Here is a 15315-nt window from a genome sequence, read left to right as displayed (position 1 = left end):
AGTTTGTGTATACATGCATCTCTAGAAAATCTAAGCCCATTTATAAATGAAGAAAAACCTCTATAGCGGCATGCTTGGTATTGCTTAAAATAAGTGCTTATGCAACATAAAAAACAAACAAAAAAAAAACTTCTAGAAAATATATATGTGTAATACCATTATATAAAAATTGCTTCTATAAGAAGAAAACCCCAAAAAGAACTTTTGGCAGAAGCTACAGAAGCCAGTTTCTATCTTCTCCTCCTTTTATAAAGTTGAAGCTACACCAAACATGCCCTGGACTCTGGGCTTAGGAAAATTGGATGAACTCCTTCCTAAACAGCTTGCAGGTCTAAATAGTAATATGCATAAATCATTAGAATCTTGGCTCTTGTAACCATTAGCATCTTGTCTAAAATTGCTGGGTCTAGTGTACCAACACAATAATAAAGCATTGGCAAGCTCATCATGTTTACAATGTCCAATCTGCTAACAGCTTTTGCCTTTTCAGAATACTTTGGGCATCAACAAGAAGCTTCTTTTTTTCAAGATGCGTGGCTTTGCCATAGATAAGAGCATTGAATAGTTAAAAAGCTAGCAGTTTCTGGCTTATAATACAACAGTTTGGTAGAAAACGTATTTCACAATAGACAAATCAATAAACTTGATGTCACTTCAATTGGCTCCTGACCTTAAGACATGGAACTAGCAACAAATTGAAGAAACATTTATGTAGTTACTGCTCAGTGAAGGGAGAGTAGCCTGCACAAACGAAATATAAGTTGGATTAAAGCCTAATGGTTCATACAAAATGTCTGCCAGTGGTGCACTTCAAGACTCACCAAAGAGCTTCAAGGAGTTTGTAATTCCCTCCAGTGTATTGATTGTTGAAGGCATTCATCGCTGAAGAATCCCTAAAGTCTAAGCAAACAATAGAGGCATTTTTGTTCTTTGCAGTTCATGGAACAGTCTTCAAAGGCCAACAGGCTGAAGAACCATATCATCATCTTCTGATTGATGAACCCTTTTCTTATGTGAAAATGGTGCGTTAAAAAGTCTTGACATGCGGCTAAAGGGGTCCTGCAAACCATCCATTTCATAATGCCCGAACCGCCAATCCCTTTGGATATAAGGTCGATGAATAGGTTCATCTAGCCCTCCTGTAAATAATGAAATAGACAAACAATAAATTTGGGCAAAGAACTAAGAGCTCAGAATAAAAACCTAATGTTTGTAAATCGATTTTCAAATGAAAATTGGGCATTAGATTGGCATCCCACTCTGCAACCATGAAATATCACTAGCAACTTGTCAGTTCTGATTTTTTTTTTTTTTAATGTCAGTTCTGACTTCCTTTTTTTTAATGTAAGGGGAGGGCAAAGCCCATTAACTTGAGCAAGAACATAATATTTACATAGAAGAAAGAAGAAAAGAGAGGAGGAGAAAAGCAGAAGTAACAGAAAGAGCAGAAAGAAGAGAGGAACAAGTAAATCGGATTACAGAGGAATCAGAGCCTGCAATGAGTTCCACAAAAGCAAGTGATCTTCCTGGACTTTTAAGTTCCCCAAAATACTCCAACTCTTGAAGAAGTGCAGCGCAGCAATTGTAGTGGCTTCTACTGATCTTGATTTATGCAAGGAGATTTCAATTTTGAAATCAAAATTAGATTATGTTCAACACAATCCTAAAAGTGATTTCTGCATCTACAACAGAAGCAATATTTGGGCTATAGGACCAAAATGTTATGGTGGTCTAGAACTTGATCATAAATGATATCATCTGCAACTAGGTTTTCATGGAGGCTCGATCCATAACTTGATGAGCACTAGAAATCTGAATATTTACATTCCTATCAGAACTTGAACATGTAGGAAAAGCCTTTCTGAAGTAAGGTGGGCAAATACAATGAGAAACCACATTAAAGTTTACTTGCAGGCTGTAATGTATGCTCAGTGCTTCCATGCTGAGCCTTTTCCAGTCTTTCTCGTAGAATGCAAACCTGAGACTTGTAAAATAGAAAAGAAAAAAAAAAGGATTCATATATATCTCAACGGAGCCATGGACTAGACGTGGTTGGTGATTGGAGATCATAGTTTTAAAGCCTTTCCACCACAATTACCTACACTGCTCTTCCAGTTAGAATAGTCCAAAACGATCTCTTCTTGAGCAGCAAATGAATATTAATTTTGTAGTACAAACCATTTTTTTGGTATGAATATCAGACATTGTCATGTTTTAGATAAATATCAGACGACATCATGTTGAGATAAATATCAGACATTGTCATTATACTAGTCATTATGTGATTAGCAAACCTCTAAGCTATAATGCATTTGAAGTGTGTTCCACATCACTGACTTACCTATACTCCAGCATTTTGCCATTCAAACCCCATTTCGAGCACCTCATAGCCCCGATGAATATTTGGTAGTACTACATGCTCTAAAGGAATAAACATTATCTCCAATGATCTAGCTCTTAAGCCTGCATCCTTAATGATGATGGTAATGATGATCCAGCACACAAAATGCACTACACAATGATACCCGAGCCTATTGACCAAAAATATCTGGGTGGTATTTGCAATAAATGACTTCTTAAATACATATATTTTTCATTGCAAGAAAATAAACTTTAATGCACAAAAGGTTTAGCTGCTAGAGTATTTTTATCATTTCTGGATTTCTGCACAGGCATGCACAAATGCACAAAAAGTGACTTGGATGTTGGTCAATAAAATTACTGGGAAAAGCTAACACTAGTGTTTGATGTACATTAGTATAGATAGAGCATGTTGACATATCGAGACAAACCGGACACATCATCTGGTCCCTACCTGTATATAATAGAAATTGCTACCTGTATATCAATAAGCCATGTCAATTCCTTGTTCTCATAGCCTTTCTCCAAAATCCATGTCTAAAAGATAAAACCAATAGAGGAATCATGTTAACATGGCTCTAGTTGCCTAATCAATGCCTAGAAATTTCTGCCCTTCAAGGATTTTGCTACATACATTGTCAGGCCTCCAAATCCATTTCGCATTTACATACTAGATAAAAGTAAAGTTTTGCAATATCAACATTGGTTATTAGCCATAAAATGTATGGTATGCTAAAGAAACACCATGTAACAAAATTCAGCAAGCATTGTTTAGTCATTCCTTAAGGGTCACCAATGATCTCTGAAAAGGCTGCTCAACATAACAACTATACAGAAGAGAGTCCATTAAAACTAGCAAATTTCAAAGAGATTAGATTCTATAGGATCTACATACTATTCTCTGTTTCTGAATATTTTGAGTAGGGTATGAGGGATATATTCAGTCCCTCACTCATGAGGCCCATGGACTAGTCATAAATATGCACCAATATGCATCTGCAACAGATTGTGAATTTTCATCAGACATACAAATTCTAATAACCATGTGCTGTAAGAGTTTTATTAATTGTAGCATTACTGTTGCTAGAAAGGTGACTTCTTGGATGTCAAGGAGAATGTGCATATGATACCTGATTGAGTGGAGACAGAAACAACATCCTAAGAGCATTGGATCATTAAATGATTGACGAACAGAATAAGAATGACACTAAATTATTCAAGAGTTGCATATTTACCTGCATACATACGTCCATGTTTGTCCACTGCTCGGTAAAACGGCCTCGTTCTCTTTGCTAGAGAAGCTTGCTGGAGTTCTCTCCAAGATTGAACCCTGTCTAGTTTTGTGACTTGGCCTGTTTTCACCACCTGAAATAAAGCTGCTGCCAATCACATATAACAGAATAACAAGGCATCAAAAGAACAAGGGGGAAAATAAGTAACATATAATATTTCACAGGAATTCATATAATTAGACAATGTAGAGCATGAAAATCATTTCATTGATTCAAAATTTCGTTTTATTATATCAAAAACCAAGTGCAGAAACACAGACAAGGAGAAATGATGACTTTATTTTCTCAAAAAAGAAATGATGATTTTAAAAAATGGTGGATAACTTTTCTAAACGTCAACAGCATAACAGTTCCCTTGTAGACCAATAAATGGAAAGAAGTAACAAGAAGCACCATCATTAGAAGAAAAATATAGGAAGATAATAGCTTAAGAAAATCATAGTATCTGGCAATAGATGTACATATATTATATGTTATTTTTGAAAGTGCTTATGAAATGACTGCTCATATAGGCTAGAAGTTAAAAGCTTCCTACCATGAGGCCCAGCATAATTTCAACCGAGTTGAATAAGATGATCCCATATATCATTATCCTAAATCATGCCTATTTCACATAGTGATTTTTTATATTTAATACTCCAAGAAATCTTAAGAGTCTCATATTGTATAATACTCAGACAGAAAACCAGCTCCAGTCTCTGCCTAGTGACCACATGCTGACTAGACAATGAAAGGGAAATCTTTTCTTCTTCTTCTTGGATGGCCAACATATCACAAAATACATTACATAATACTAGAATATCATTGACTTACCAAAAAAAAATGGAATCCAAATTTAGTTAGTTCGATTTTCTTAACTTCGATGCATTGATATAACTGTCCTAGCATCTTTAATTATGGCCAGTCCATATAATTTTCAGCAGGAGAATGTGACACTGCAAAAAGTTCTGTACAAGATTTACTACCTCTGAAGTTTGTTACCTTGGAGAACAAATAGTACGAAGGGCGAGGTTTACGTGCTAGGTCATTGGCACGATCGACTGCCGCAAGTCCAAACTTGGGACCATATCCATCAGCCCATTCCCAATTATCTGATGTTGTCCAGAACAAATAACCAAGCACAGGAACACCCTACATAACATGGACATTTATCCATGTTTTAGCATAGGAAAAGTTATTCACAATAGGCGGTATATATCAAGACGAGGGTAAAAACCATTATAGTGGCTGCATATACAGCCAATAAATGCTCCAGCAAGTATGGGCGTCGAATCAAATCAGTTCCATCAGAAATTCCATTCTCAGTAATAATGAATGGCAGATTCAGGTGTTTGTATCTTTCATGGAACTGAAGCAAAATACGGTATAAACCATCAGGGTAAACGCCACGTCCAGATTCACTATACTCATCATTGTCCACAAGCTTCAAGCCAGGCCCTGAAATTACTTCCTGGATATTAACAACCATGTCAGCCCTGTTCCATTTGCAGTGGATTAAAGCTTTCAGGGATATGATGTTATAGAAGTGCTAACCTGTCCATAATAGTTAATGCCTATGAAATCTAGCTTGTCAGAGATGCTATCCACATAGGGGAAAAGTGTCAATGAATTAGCCAGTGCAACAGCAGCAACATCAAATAGACCATAGGGTCTTGTAAAAGAGACATGATGTGCAACCCCAACAATAGGTTTCTGGCTACTCTTGCTGCTAGTCAAACAAAACTTCTGTAAATATCAAACCAGTTCGGTAATTGACAACAACATAACCCTGAAATTCATTATTACATGAGTAGAAGGTGCATGGCAGATGATATTATATAAATCTTATATGTGTTATATCTCTATCATGTAGAGCAGGATATGCTAAGAAACTGTCAATGAAGTTCCACACAACCTTTCTCCATGGATATAGTCATAGGCCTTTGAGTGTGCCACAGCCATCCAGTGCAAGGCTTGATTGAAAACACCAGTAGGTAAGGCAGACATTGCTACCTCGATCATGTCAGGATGTCCACCAGGCCAAGCACCCGCACAATAAGTTAGCATAACAAATACATGAGACTCATTAAATATTACCCAATAGTCCACCAAATCTGATACACGGTCAACAACAAGCCTGCATACCAAGAATCGCAACATCATTGACTGAGCTCTGGAAGTAAAACTCGACAAATGAGCCATAGTCTCTAGTCCTCTCCAGAATGAACAAGTAAATGCAGGAGAAACAACAAGAACAAGAACAAGAAATCCAGTTCTTTTATCTTGTCACATGATATAACAAAATAATAGAATGGAACAACATATCCGCTGAAATAGGACTTTCCTCTCCTTAACAACTTTCCTCTCTAACTGTGAAGCAAATGCATTTGAATACCTATATCTCATAACTTTAAGTAAATGGATACAGGAAGCCAAGGTTAGCATAGCGGACAGCATTTCACCAGTTCCTTTTATTTTCTGAAATTTCCTTAGATTGTACACAAATGCCTTTAGTCACAAAGATTAAATAAAACAAGAACACAAGGTCCAATAGGATTCTTGAAAAGTACGCTGGGTTGCATGTGATTCAAGTAAAATTTAGTAATCTACTGATTTTTTGCAGTCTCAGGTGAGATCTATCTAACAATTTGAGATAAAACTGCAGAATTCCAGTGGCTAAAGAAAATTAACTTATTAAAACTTTCCATTTAATAGCACTTAAACATTACTCTTAATAATTCAATAATGTTATGCTAGCAATCATATTTCTCGTGGGTAGCATATTCACATGTTATGCAACAGAAAATCTTTAATCCCCTGGTTAATTTTTCAACTTGTGAATTAGACTATTTACTGCTGGGGCTTGTATTACATGTTTGGTTCTGTGATGTACTTTTTGCCTCAAAAAATAATCAAATGCCGTATATCAAATTTTGCCTTCAACTCTCTTTGTCTAGACTCTAAGTCTCGGGAAGCTTAGAGTGTTGCTCCTTGGTTGAATGAATTCCAACAGCATAACTAATAAGACACATGTCCCCACTTTTCTACCAACCTTCAAGTTTCTTGATAGGCCTCCCCTCTTAACGCTGCTATTGTCAGGAATTTGGCATCAGCCACAGAGGGTTTATACAGGTTGACTGCCGGTCATGTATAATGGTCTTGAACTTTGCTGGATCATCCCTTGTTCTATTAAGCCAAAGATGCAAGGATGGGGCAAGGCTAGTTGTTTTACAACACAAGGTGTTAGTGCATTACCTCAGTTAAACAACATGCATAATAGTTTCTTTCTTACTATAGTCTTACTCGTAATTAAACTCAATGACAAAGAACTATACAACAAAATGTTTCCTAACCATAGATTTTATCCTTCATGTACACACAACAGGTTCCATCAAATCATCTTGTGATCCTTCTGCTATAAGGAAAAAAAAGACAATATTCAAATTGAGATTTTTGAAATCTTTATACGGCAGGTGACACAGATGTCATATTGTAGATAACTATCAGTTTCATGGCATGAAAAGTAGATAGATATTAACTTGAGCATTATAACAGGTATTATATTTTGATCCCTCTTAAGTTCTGCGACAAACAAGATTTATTGAATATGTAATAACAATCTGAAAGTTCATATAATAGGTATAATTTTTTACCTTGTAAAATCCATGAAATAATCAACTGTTTTCTCCAGCTTCCACCCTCCATATTCTCCAGCCCATGGAGGAAGTGAATGATGGAACAGAGTAAGCATCACCTTCATTCCATAAAATCGTACTCTTTCAATGATCCATCTGTAGCGCTCCAATGCTGCAAAATTAACCTAGAGAAAACAACTTATTGACACAACTTTAGCCCTATGGCAACCATGGGACTAGAAGAACTATTAACAAATTGAGTGTTTCCTCAATAAGTTGATATCAGATCAGTGACTTGAAGGTCATGAAATAGAAGAAAATCTACTTTTGCCACAAGAAAAGTCTCATATTCTATTATCTACAGAACACAAAAGCATAGAAATAATATTCTAAATTTTCACAAAGAGGATAATGATAATAAAACACGATCTGCACAGAGATGTCAAAGTTTTATATCATCTTTGTATAATAAATTTTTATATTTCATTTATAAATCAAAATTCTGTACGGAAATCTAAGAGAAAAATATAAATATGTTTATCACAAACTTACAGAGTCTCTAAGTCCTTCTACTGGTTCCTTTCGCATTATCCTTGCCCAATCTATTCCCATTCTGAAAACACTGATACCAGTATCTTTAGCCAGCTTTAACTCGGTGTCCGGATCAGACCAAAATCTCAACCTCTCCTGCCTGAAACGAAAACCAAACTATCTGAATCAACCAATATTCACCAATCCATTGCAAAATATTATATGAGACATCATACAGAAATCAATACATGAAGGCCTTATGGAGACTTTCCTGAGTAGTAGAAGCCCTTAAGAGCAAATTCAGATTTCTTAGGGTCCAGTTTGCAGCTAGGGTATCAGATAATAACTTTTTTTTGTGAAAAAAAAAAAGAAGCATGGTTGAGTAAAATACAAGAGGATATGAGTTGAACCGAACCAAATTATTGACTTTATGAAATCGAAAAGGCCTAAGTATCCATCTGCTGTCAGAGCATACAATTGCTCTAAAAGATATATTCAAGAGTGGTGAGCAACTCATGTTTCAGGGTAAGGATTAGAGAAGTAAATTTTCTTGCATCTATCAAACATGTTGTGGAAACTGACTAATAAAAATGGGCATGGTATTGTGTATTAAAGCATCATTTACATCAAGTTGAGGTGATAGTTATGCATAAACAGTTCTTCTTCCTCGCCTAATATGTGGATTTTAAGATATATTTATTTGTGGAAAACCATTATGTTAGGTCTTCTACTGTCCTACATAAGATTATCAAAAAATCTGAATCACACATACTTAACTAACAAAAGAAAACCCACAAGACTTCTGAAATGAAGCAGCAAAACATCAGAGCTTCAGATTCTACTCGTATGCAAGATGAAAACACACACACACACACACAAAAAAAAACTAACAAGCAAGATGAGGCAAGTAATGGATAAGCATGAATACTCACGGATGAGGTACATTGTGCCAAGCAGCAACAGTATGACTGCATTCTGGGCTAGAACGGTGCTCTCCTTCTTCTCCATCTGAATACTTCTCAAATCCTCTGATCATGGCCTCCATAGCTATCTTTATGGGTCTTCTTGTCTCCCTCTTAGCAGTCTTTTTAGGCTCATCTGTGGCCAAAGAAACTTGCTGAGAACCACCATCACCAGTAGCAGAAGCCATCAGTGCATCCACTGGCTGCTGCTTCCCTTTAAGCTCCATATCACCACAGGGTTGTTGCTCTGCAAACTGAAGCCAAGCATCATCTAGCCTATCCTCAACATGAGCAGGTGCTGTTGCTAATCCAAAAAAGAACCCATTTTCCTCCTCTGCTTCATCATTGGACCATCACTAAAGTTTGTTTAGAAAAGGAAGAGATAAAACAACAGCAACAACTGAAATTGGGCAAGGGATTTTGCTATATTTAACTTGCAATTTTTTGAAGTAGTAGACTAGTGGCACAAGAGACAATAACATGGTCTCATGTTGGTTTCTAGGTCTCAAATTCAAAAGGTTCAAACTTGAAAACGATGCAGGTATCCAGAGCTAAATAACACAAGAAATTCTTTTTTTTTTAAGAGAAGAGGAGAACAACTCCAGAATTTTGCTTTTCAAGTCCATATCATCACCATCAGATTTTCAAAAGAACCCTACAAGGAAATAGACTATTCCAAGCTCTCATTATATCATTTACCATGATCTAGAAGTTAGTTAAGATGACAGAATCTTTGGCTTCCCTCCCACTATAGCATTCCCCCAAATTTTTACCACACCAGAACCATCAATAAATAAAAAACCAGATGGGAAAGGAAAAGAAAAGAAGGACTTTGCTATGGGCTTCACTGACTCTTTGCTTAGTATATCTAACTCCTGGGTTTCCAATTTTTCCCAAAAAAAATCTGCAAATACCTATCCATCTTTAAGAAATTAAAAGAAACGGGGCACAAATGACAAAAGCACCAATATGAAAGAAAAGGCAGCTAAGTTTCTTGATTTCCCTGATTCCTACCATAAATTAATTTATATATCTCTAGCGATCAATAAAATGAATTCAGCAAACACTTTTAGAGAAACTACCATAATATAGCACAGAGTCATGCAAACACACAAGATTCAACAAGAACTTAGAAAGGGTAACAAAATCATCAGGAAATCAATAGAAGAAACATTAAAGAAGCATAAAAGGATTTGACAATCCCCTTAAATTCTTGGACTAGGTTTAGGGTTATGAAGTGTGTTATAATATTTGCAAAAGAGGAAAACAAAAGAAAAAGAACTTTATATCTCTGTTTAGTCTTATTCGGTACATCTAAGGAGTTATATATATTCGAATACAGATTTCATACAAGAAAAATAATATAGACTGATATAGGATCAAATAACAATGGAAAATATTACTGACTGATACAAGCTGTTATGTGATCCTAAAATCACTCTAACAAGATCATGCTAATAAAGAAAAATAATATAGATTGATACAGAATCACGCTAATAAAGAAAAATATTACGGGCGATACAGGTTGTTACGTCATCCCTAAAATTATGTTAATATCCCCCCTCAAACTCAAGATGGTACTATAAGTGCCAACTTGAGTTTAGAAACTTGATCACGAATGTATCGAAAAACTAACGCACTGAATTAAGAGCTAGAATAGTAGTTCAGAAGCTGATGTGATAGACTAGGAGCTGACATAGCAACTCAGAGACTGACATGTGGTAGATCAAAAGTTGACATTGCAGCATAGAGCCTGATGTGGCAAAACATAAGCTATTGTAGCAGCTCAGAAGCTGATGTAGCAGGTTGGGAGTTGATATGACAACTCAGAAAATGATATGGCAGACTAATATGTCTGACTGACGTGACAAACTGACATGTCTGTCGATGTGGTTGATTGACTTGTCTGATGAGGTGGCAATGAAAAGACACATAGAAGATGACAGTTGCAGCGAGGATAGAGCTCGGAGAGAAGGTAACCAAAGGTTGATGATTCTTGTAGACGGAGGACCATGAAAGAGGAGAAATTGACTTCGAAGTGGATGATAAAGGAGTCGAAAGCAGCAAATAAACCACCGAAGATCTGGAGCTGAGGAGAAATTGACTTCGAACTGGAGCCGAGCGACGGTGAGGAGAAACCACCGAAGATCTGAAGCTGAGGAGAAAAGTGGTAAAGAGGAGCTGCGGATCCATAGAAAACAAAGAATCTTCAGGTATTAATCTACCAGAAATAAAGGATATGCAAATCTACTAATGAGATCGATATTGATTTATTAAAAAATAGAGGATCTGCGGATCCACTAAAAAATAAAAGATTTTTGAGTGTTGATTCATCCGGAAACAGAGATCGATAGATTGGCAATGGAGGTCTTCAAAGCTTTTCGACATGGCGATGACGGCCACAATAAAGGCGGAAGAGAAGATGGTAGCAGGTTACGTGATCGGTGCCTCCATCTACGATAATCATCGACTTTCGGTTGCCTTCTCTCCGAACTCTGTCCTCACTGCAACTGTTATCTTCTATGTGTCTTCTCACTACCGCATCATCAGACAAGTCAATCAACCACATCGACAGATATGTCAGTCTGTCACATCAGTCAAACACATCAGTTTGCCATATCAGCTTCTGAATTGTTATATCAACTCCTAATCTGCTACATCAACTTCTAAGCTGCTATAATAGCTCGTGTTCTGACACATCAGGCTCTATGCTGCAACGTCAACTTTTGATCTACCACCATGTCAGTCTATGAGTTGCTATGTCAGCTCTTAGTCTATCACGTCAGCTTCTTAGCTACTACTCCAGCTCTTTATCCAGCATGTAAGTTTTTTGATACATTCGTGATCCAGTTTTCAAACTCAAGTTGGCACCTATAGTACCATCTTGAATTTGAAGGATGATATTAACATAATTTTAGAGATCACGTAACAACCTGAATCGCTCATAATATTTTTCTTTATTAGCGTGATTCTATATCAATCTATATTTTTCTTATTAGAAAAATCTTATTAGAGTGAATTTAGGGATCACATAACAACTTATATCAGTCAGTAATATTTCTATTGTTAGTGTGATCCTATATTAGTATATATTATTTTTCTTGTATGGAGTCCATATACAGGTACATATAACCTCTCAGATGTACCGAATATGACGAAATAAAGAAATAAAATCATTCTTCTCTCTCATTTTCTCTTGTTTTCCACTTCTTCTGCAAATATTTTAACAAAGTACTTAAACTAGAGATAGAGTTTGTAGGGTTTTGGACATCGGAAATCGCTTCCAAAATGTCTATAGAGACTAACAAACTATATACCATTCACCAGATCTGAATAAATCAAAAGAAGAGAAGAGAAGGTGAAAAAAACGAGCACTGGTTTCAAGACTCCCAATTCGATTCCTAATCCACATGAATTTCCGCAGAGTATCAAACAGAACTCCCAGAGTGAAATTTATTCAGTATGTGGATTTCTCAACATCTCTCAGAAAGCAAGGCCCTAAACTGCGCGGAATGGAGGAAAAGAATTCATGGAGTCGATCCCAAATAGTCTGGGATTAAGGCTTAGTTGAACTAAGTTGAGTTGTGGAATTAGGGCTAGGGTTTTAGAGGGAGAGAGTAATAAAAACTAGATTTTCAAATATTTGCAATATCTCCGTATAGATCAACCAACGCATCAGCCATTCACCAAAACTTCCAAGAAATCCAAAAAAAAAAAAAAATCACGACTTGTTTCAAGAAAAGCACCACGTTTCGCTCCAAAAATATCCGAAATCAATTCATCAATCATACCAATAAAAGTTATCGCATGAAAAATTTTGCAGTCCATGAAGTTCTTGAATTAGGGTAAGGTTTCGGGGGGTTACCAGAGTCGGGGTGGACGTTGAAGGCGGCGAGGACGTCGGCTGACTCGTCGATGGGGGAGCGGAAGGGGCGGAGGTGGCGGCGGCGATAGCGGGCAAAGGAGAAGGCGTTGGCGGCGACCGTGACGGTGACCAAAACGCCGGCGAGCTTCGTGGCGGCGACGAGGAGCGCCCCAAGCGCCATCTCGAGAGATCCCTGTTGGCGGGAACGATAACGAATGGATAGGACAGTGCGAAAATATTCCAAGGCGGCGATAATGGAAACTTTTCTTTTCTCTACTTAATTTGGTATCCGGAAATTTCTTCTTTGAAAAATTAAAAACTAAAAAAATTGCCTTGTTCCTTGCTTTTACTTTTGCTCTTCTAGTAAATTATTGCTATTAAAAATTGATAACTCTAAATATCTTAAAAATAAAGAGTTTCCTGGTTTTTTTAGAGTTTCTCAAATTAAAATAGAAAATAAGTAAACAGAATTTTTTTAAAAAATTAAATAGATTTTAAGAAAATTAGTCGAAAAACAAAGCATTTGTCCTACTTATATAAAGTGTAAAATAGATATGCACAAGAGCAACATTCTCTCTTTTATTATGTTTATTTGCATTCTATCAAACTTGAAATATGATATATAGAAGATATAAATAAGCAATCATCTATATTTGAAAAATTAATAATAAAAAGATCTTAGAGAAATAATACTTTTTTTGGACGGTTAGAAAGGATGAACCTTTAAAATATTATTGCGTATATATATATATATATATTCAATCTGTTTAGCACTAGGAGTAAAATTTATTTTTTATCTAAGCAATTTTGAGGACAATTAGTGTCAACTTTTAGATTTAAACTTAGATTTTTTTTTCAGAATATTACGAGTTAAATTCTAGAGTCACCCAATTTGGTAGGTTATCTTCAGAAGAAAAAAAAGATAAAAAAGAAAGAAAAGTATTGAGTAGTCCTCATCTATCGCAGTCTTTCCTGCATGCCCGTGATACGTTCTCTCTCAATGGTTCAATTAGAAAGCCATAGATGATGCCTGACCCCACTGTGGGGGCACTCAAGAAGCCGCCACCATTGGTTCATGTTTTCCCTCTGGACCATTCAAAGTAGCTCACTTCAATTTTGCTTGTCTCTCTCCATGGAGACCTCTTTTTTGTTCTTGCCATTACTTGAGCTGAACAATCCCTATCAAGAGTGGATCATATGTGTTCGCCTGGATAAGATCTGTTGGGGGAATACAGTTTTTCCCCGGTAATATAGTAACCCCGCCACTGGAAGGCCGCATGACCGCCGGCCCCGGACGACTGAGGTCGGCGTCCGACCTCAGAACCTCCGACCTGAAGAATTCCCGACCTCAAAAGTCTGTCCTCATCGACCACCTACTACGGCCGTACCCCTCCGAGGTCCGGCCGAGGGCCATATCCTGCCACTGCCCCAGCATTTATTACGCATGACCTCTGCAAACCCCCGGTTCACTCAACAATTAATGCAAATCTCCGGCCTACTCAACAATTAATGCGCATCTCCGGCCTACTCAACAATTAATGCGCACCTCCGGCTTACTCAACAATTAATGCGCATGGCTCTTATTGTCTACGAACCCATGGCTTTCCAGGGCAGATCGGTTCAGCGGAGTCCAATCAACAGTGATAAGTCTCTGATCTCGGCCTCACCTCCGACACCAATGCAATAATTCACCCGATCGCGTGTCAGCTCGGGTCGTACGACAGCCTCATTTTCGACATTAATGCAATGATTCGCCCGATCGTTTGCCAATCCAAGCAACATGCCGAGTCGTACGACGGCCTCGCCCCATCACATCACAGGTACACCGACCCCCCTATAAAAGGGAACCCTCGCTTCTCAGAAGGGGGGTTGGACACAGAAAACTCAAAATATACTGCCTTCTTCCTCCTTTTGACACTGATTGCCCCCTCTGACTTAAGCATCGGAGGGCCGGCGCCGGAAGACCCGGCCACCGACTTTTCTGCAGGCACCCCGACGGAGGACGCCGCCCGCCGACGGACCGCCGCTCTCCTGTGTCCACCGCCGCTCCCCCTCCTCGACCGACGATCGCCCCCGGGTCCAATTTCCAGCAACAGTTGGCGCTAGAGGAAGGGCCCGAGTCGCGATCATGAAGTTGAGAAGTAAGGGAGCCCTCCAATATCTCCCGGCGTCCCCCACAGAGTCCTAGACGCTCCGTCCAGAATTCGCCTACTCTGGCTGACCCGACTCCCCAGGTCCAGCCGAAACAATTCAATGCTTTGGTGCAGCAAGTTCAGGCCCTGGCCGCTGCCGTTCAAGGCCTGCAGTGTGGGGAGGCCTCACCAACGCTTCCCCCGCAGGCCCAGGTCTTGCCGGAGTTTCCTCCCAACGGCCCGGTTCTTCCAGGCCAGAATCTTCATGGCTCCTCCAGGGCCAACAACGAAGGGCGGGCCTCCCCCCAGAGAGAGCTGCCGGGGGAAGGCCTCAGCAGGAGACCCCAACCCTCTGAAGCCGAATCAGCCCCAGACCACCGTGGGACGGAGCAAACCACGGTGATGATTCCACAGGTTGAGGAGCTCGACAGGAAAGTCGAACACTTGGAACGCCAGATCGAAGCGCTACACAACAAGAAGGCAAGGCAAGAAGGAGATTTTGAATTCACCACCAAGTCCCCCTTCTCTCGCCAGATCGAGGATGAGCCGGTCCCCGCG

General features: G+C 38.4%; 1 protein-coding gene across 4 annotated transcripts; it reads right to left on the bottom strand.

Moving 5' to 3' along the window:
• Positions 1-412: 412 nt before the first annotated feature.
• Positions 413-12891, bottom strand: LOC103715772 (beta-glucosidase-like SFR2, chloroplastic). 4 transcript variants are annotated; one of them, XM_008803521.4, is made up of 11 exons: positions 12626-12885; positions 8731-9097; positions 7820-7958; positions 7286-7452; positions 5548-5769; positions 5187-5358; positions 4870-5103; positions 4635-4784; positions 3597-3726; positions 822-1139; positions 413-741 (listed from the first exon to the last, which is right to left on the bottom strand). In XM_008803521.4, the coding sequence occupies exons 1-10, from the start codon at positions 12804-12806 to the stop codon at positions 952-954; spliced, it is 1950 nt and encodes a 649-aa protein (XP_008801743.1). In that variant the 5' UTR covers positions 12807-12885; the 3' UTR covers positions 413-741; positions 822-951. The 4 variants fall into 4 exon arrangements, with proteins under 4 accessions (XP_008801743.1, XP_008801744.1, XP_008801745.1 ...); XM_008803522.4 differs by having other exon boundaries at positions 8731-9094; XM_008803523.3 differs by having other exon boundaries at positions 8731-9116; positions 12626-12788.
• Positions 12892-15315: the final 2424 nt, after the last annotated feature.

This window comes from Phoenix dactylifera, chromosome 1 (genome assembly GCF_009389715.1).
Source record: "Phoenix dactylifera cultivar Barhee BC4 chromosome 1, palm_55x_up_171113_PBpolish2nd_filt_p, whole genome shotgun sequence".
NCBI classification, from domain to species: domain Eukaryota; kingdom Viridiplantae; phylum Streptophyta; class Magnoliopsida; order Arecales; family Arecaceae; genus Phoenix; species Phoenix dactylifera.
The sequence above is the reverse complement of the archived record's forward strand: the minus strand, read 5'-3'. Positions and strand labels throughout refer to the sequence as shown.

What these genes read in the sequence shown, in the direction of transcription:
- LOC103715772 (XM_008803521.4), bottom strand. Translation starts at nt 12,806, where the DNA reads ATGGCGCTTGGGGCGCTCCTCGTCGCCGCCACGAAGCTCGCCGGCGTT. An exon ending in TATTTCATGGATTTTACAAG is followed by an intron (nt 5,770 to 7,285) that starts GTAAAAAATTAT and finishes CTTGGTATGCAG; the next exon opens with GCTTGTTGTTGACCGTGTAT. An exon ending in GCATTAACTATTATGGACAG is followed by an intron (nt 5,104 to 5,186) that starts GTTAGCACTTCT and finishes GTTAATATCCAG; the next exon opens with GAAGTAATTTCAGGGCCTGG.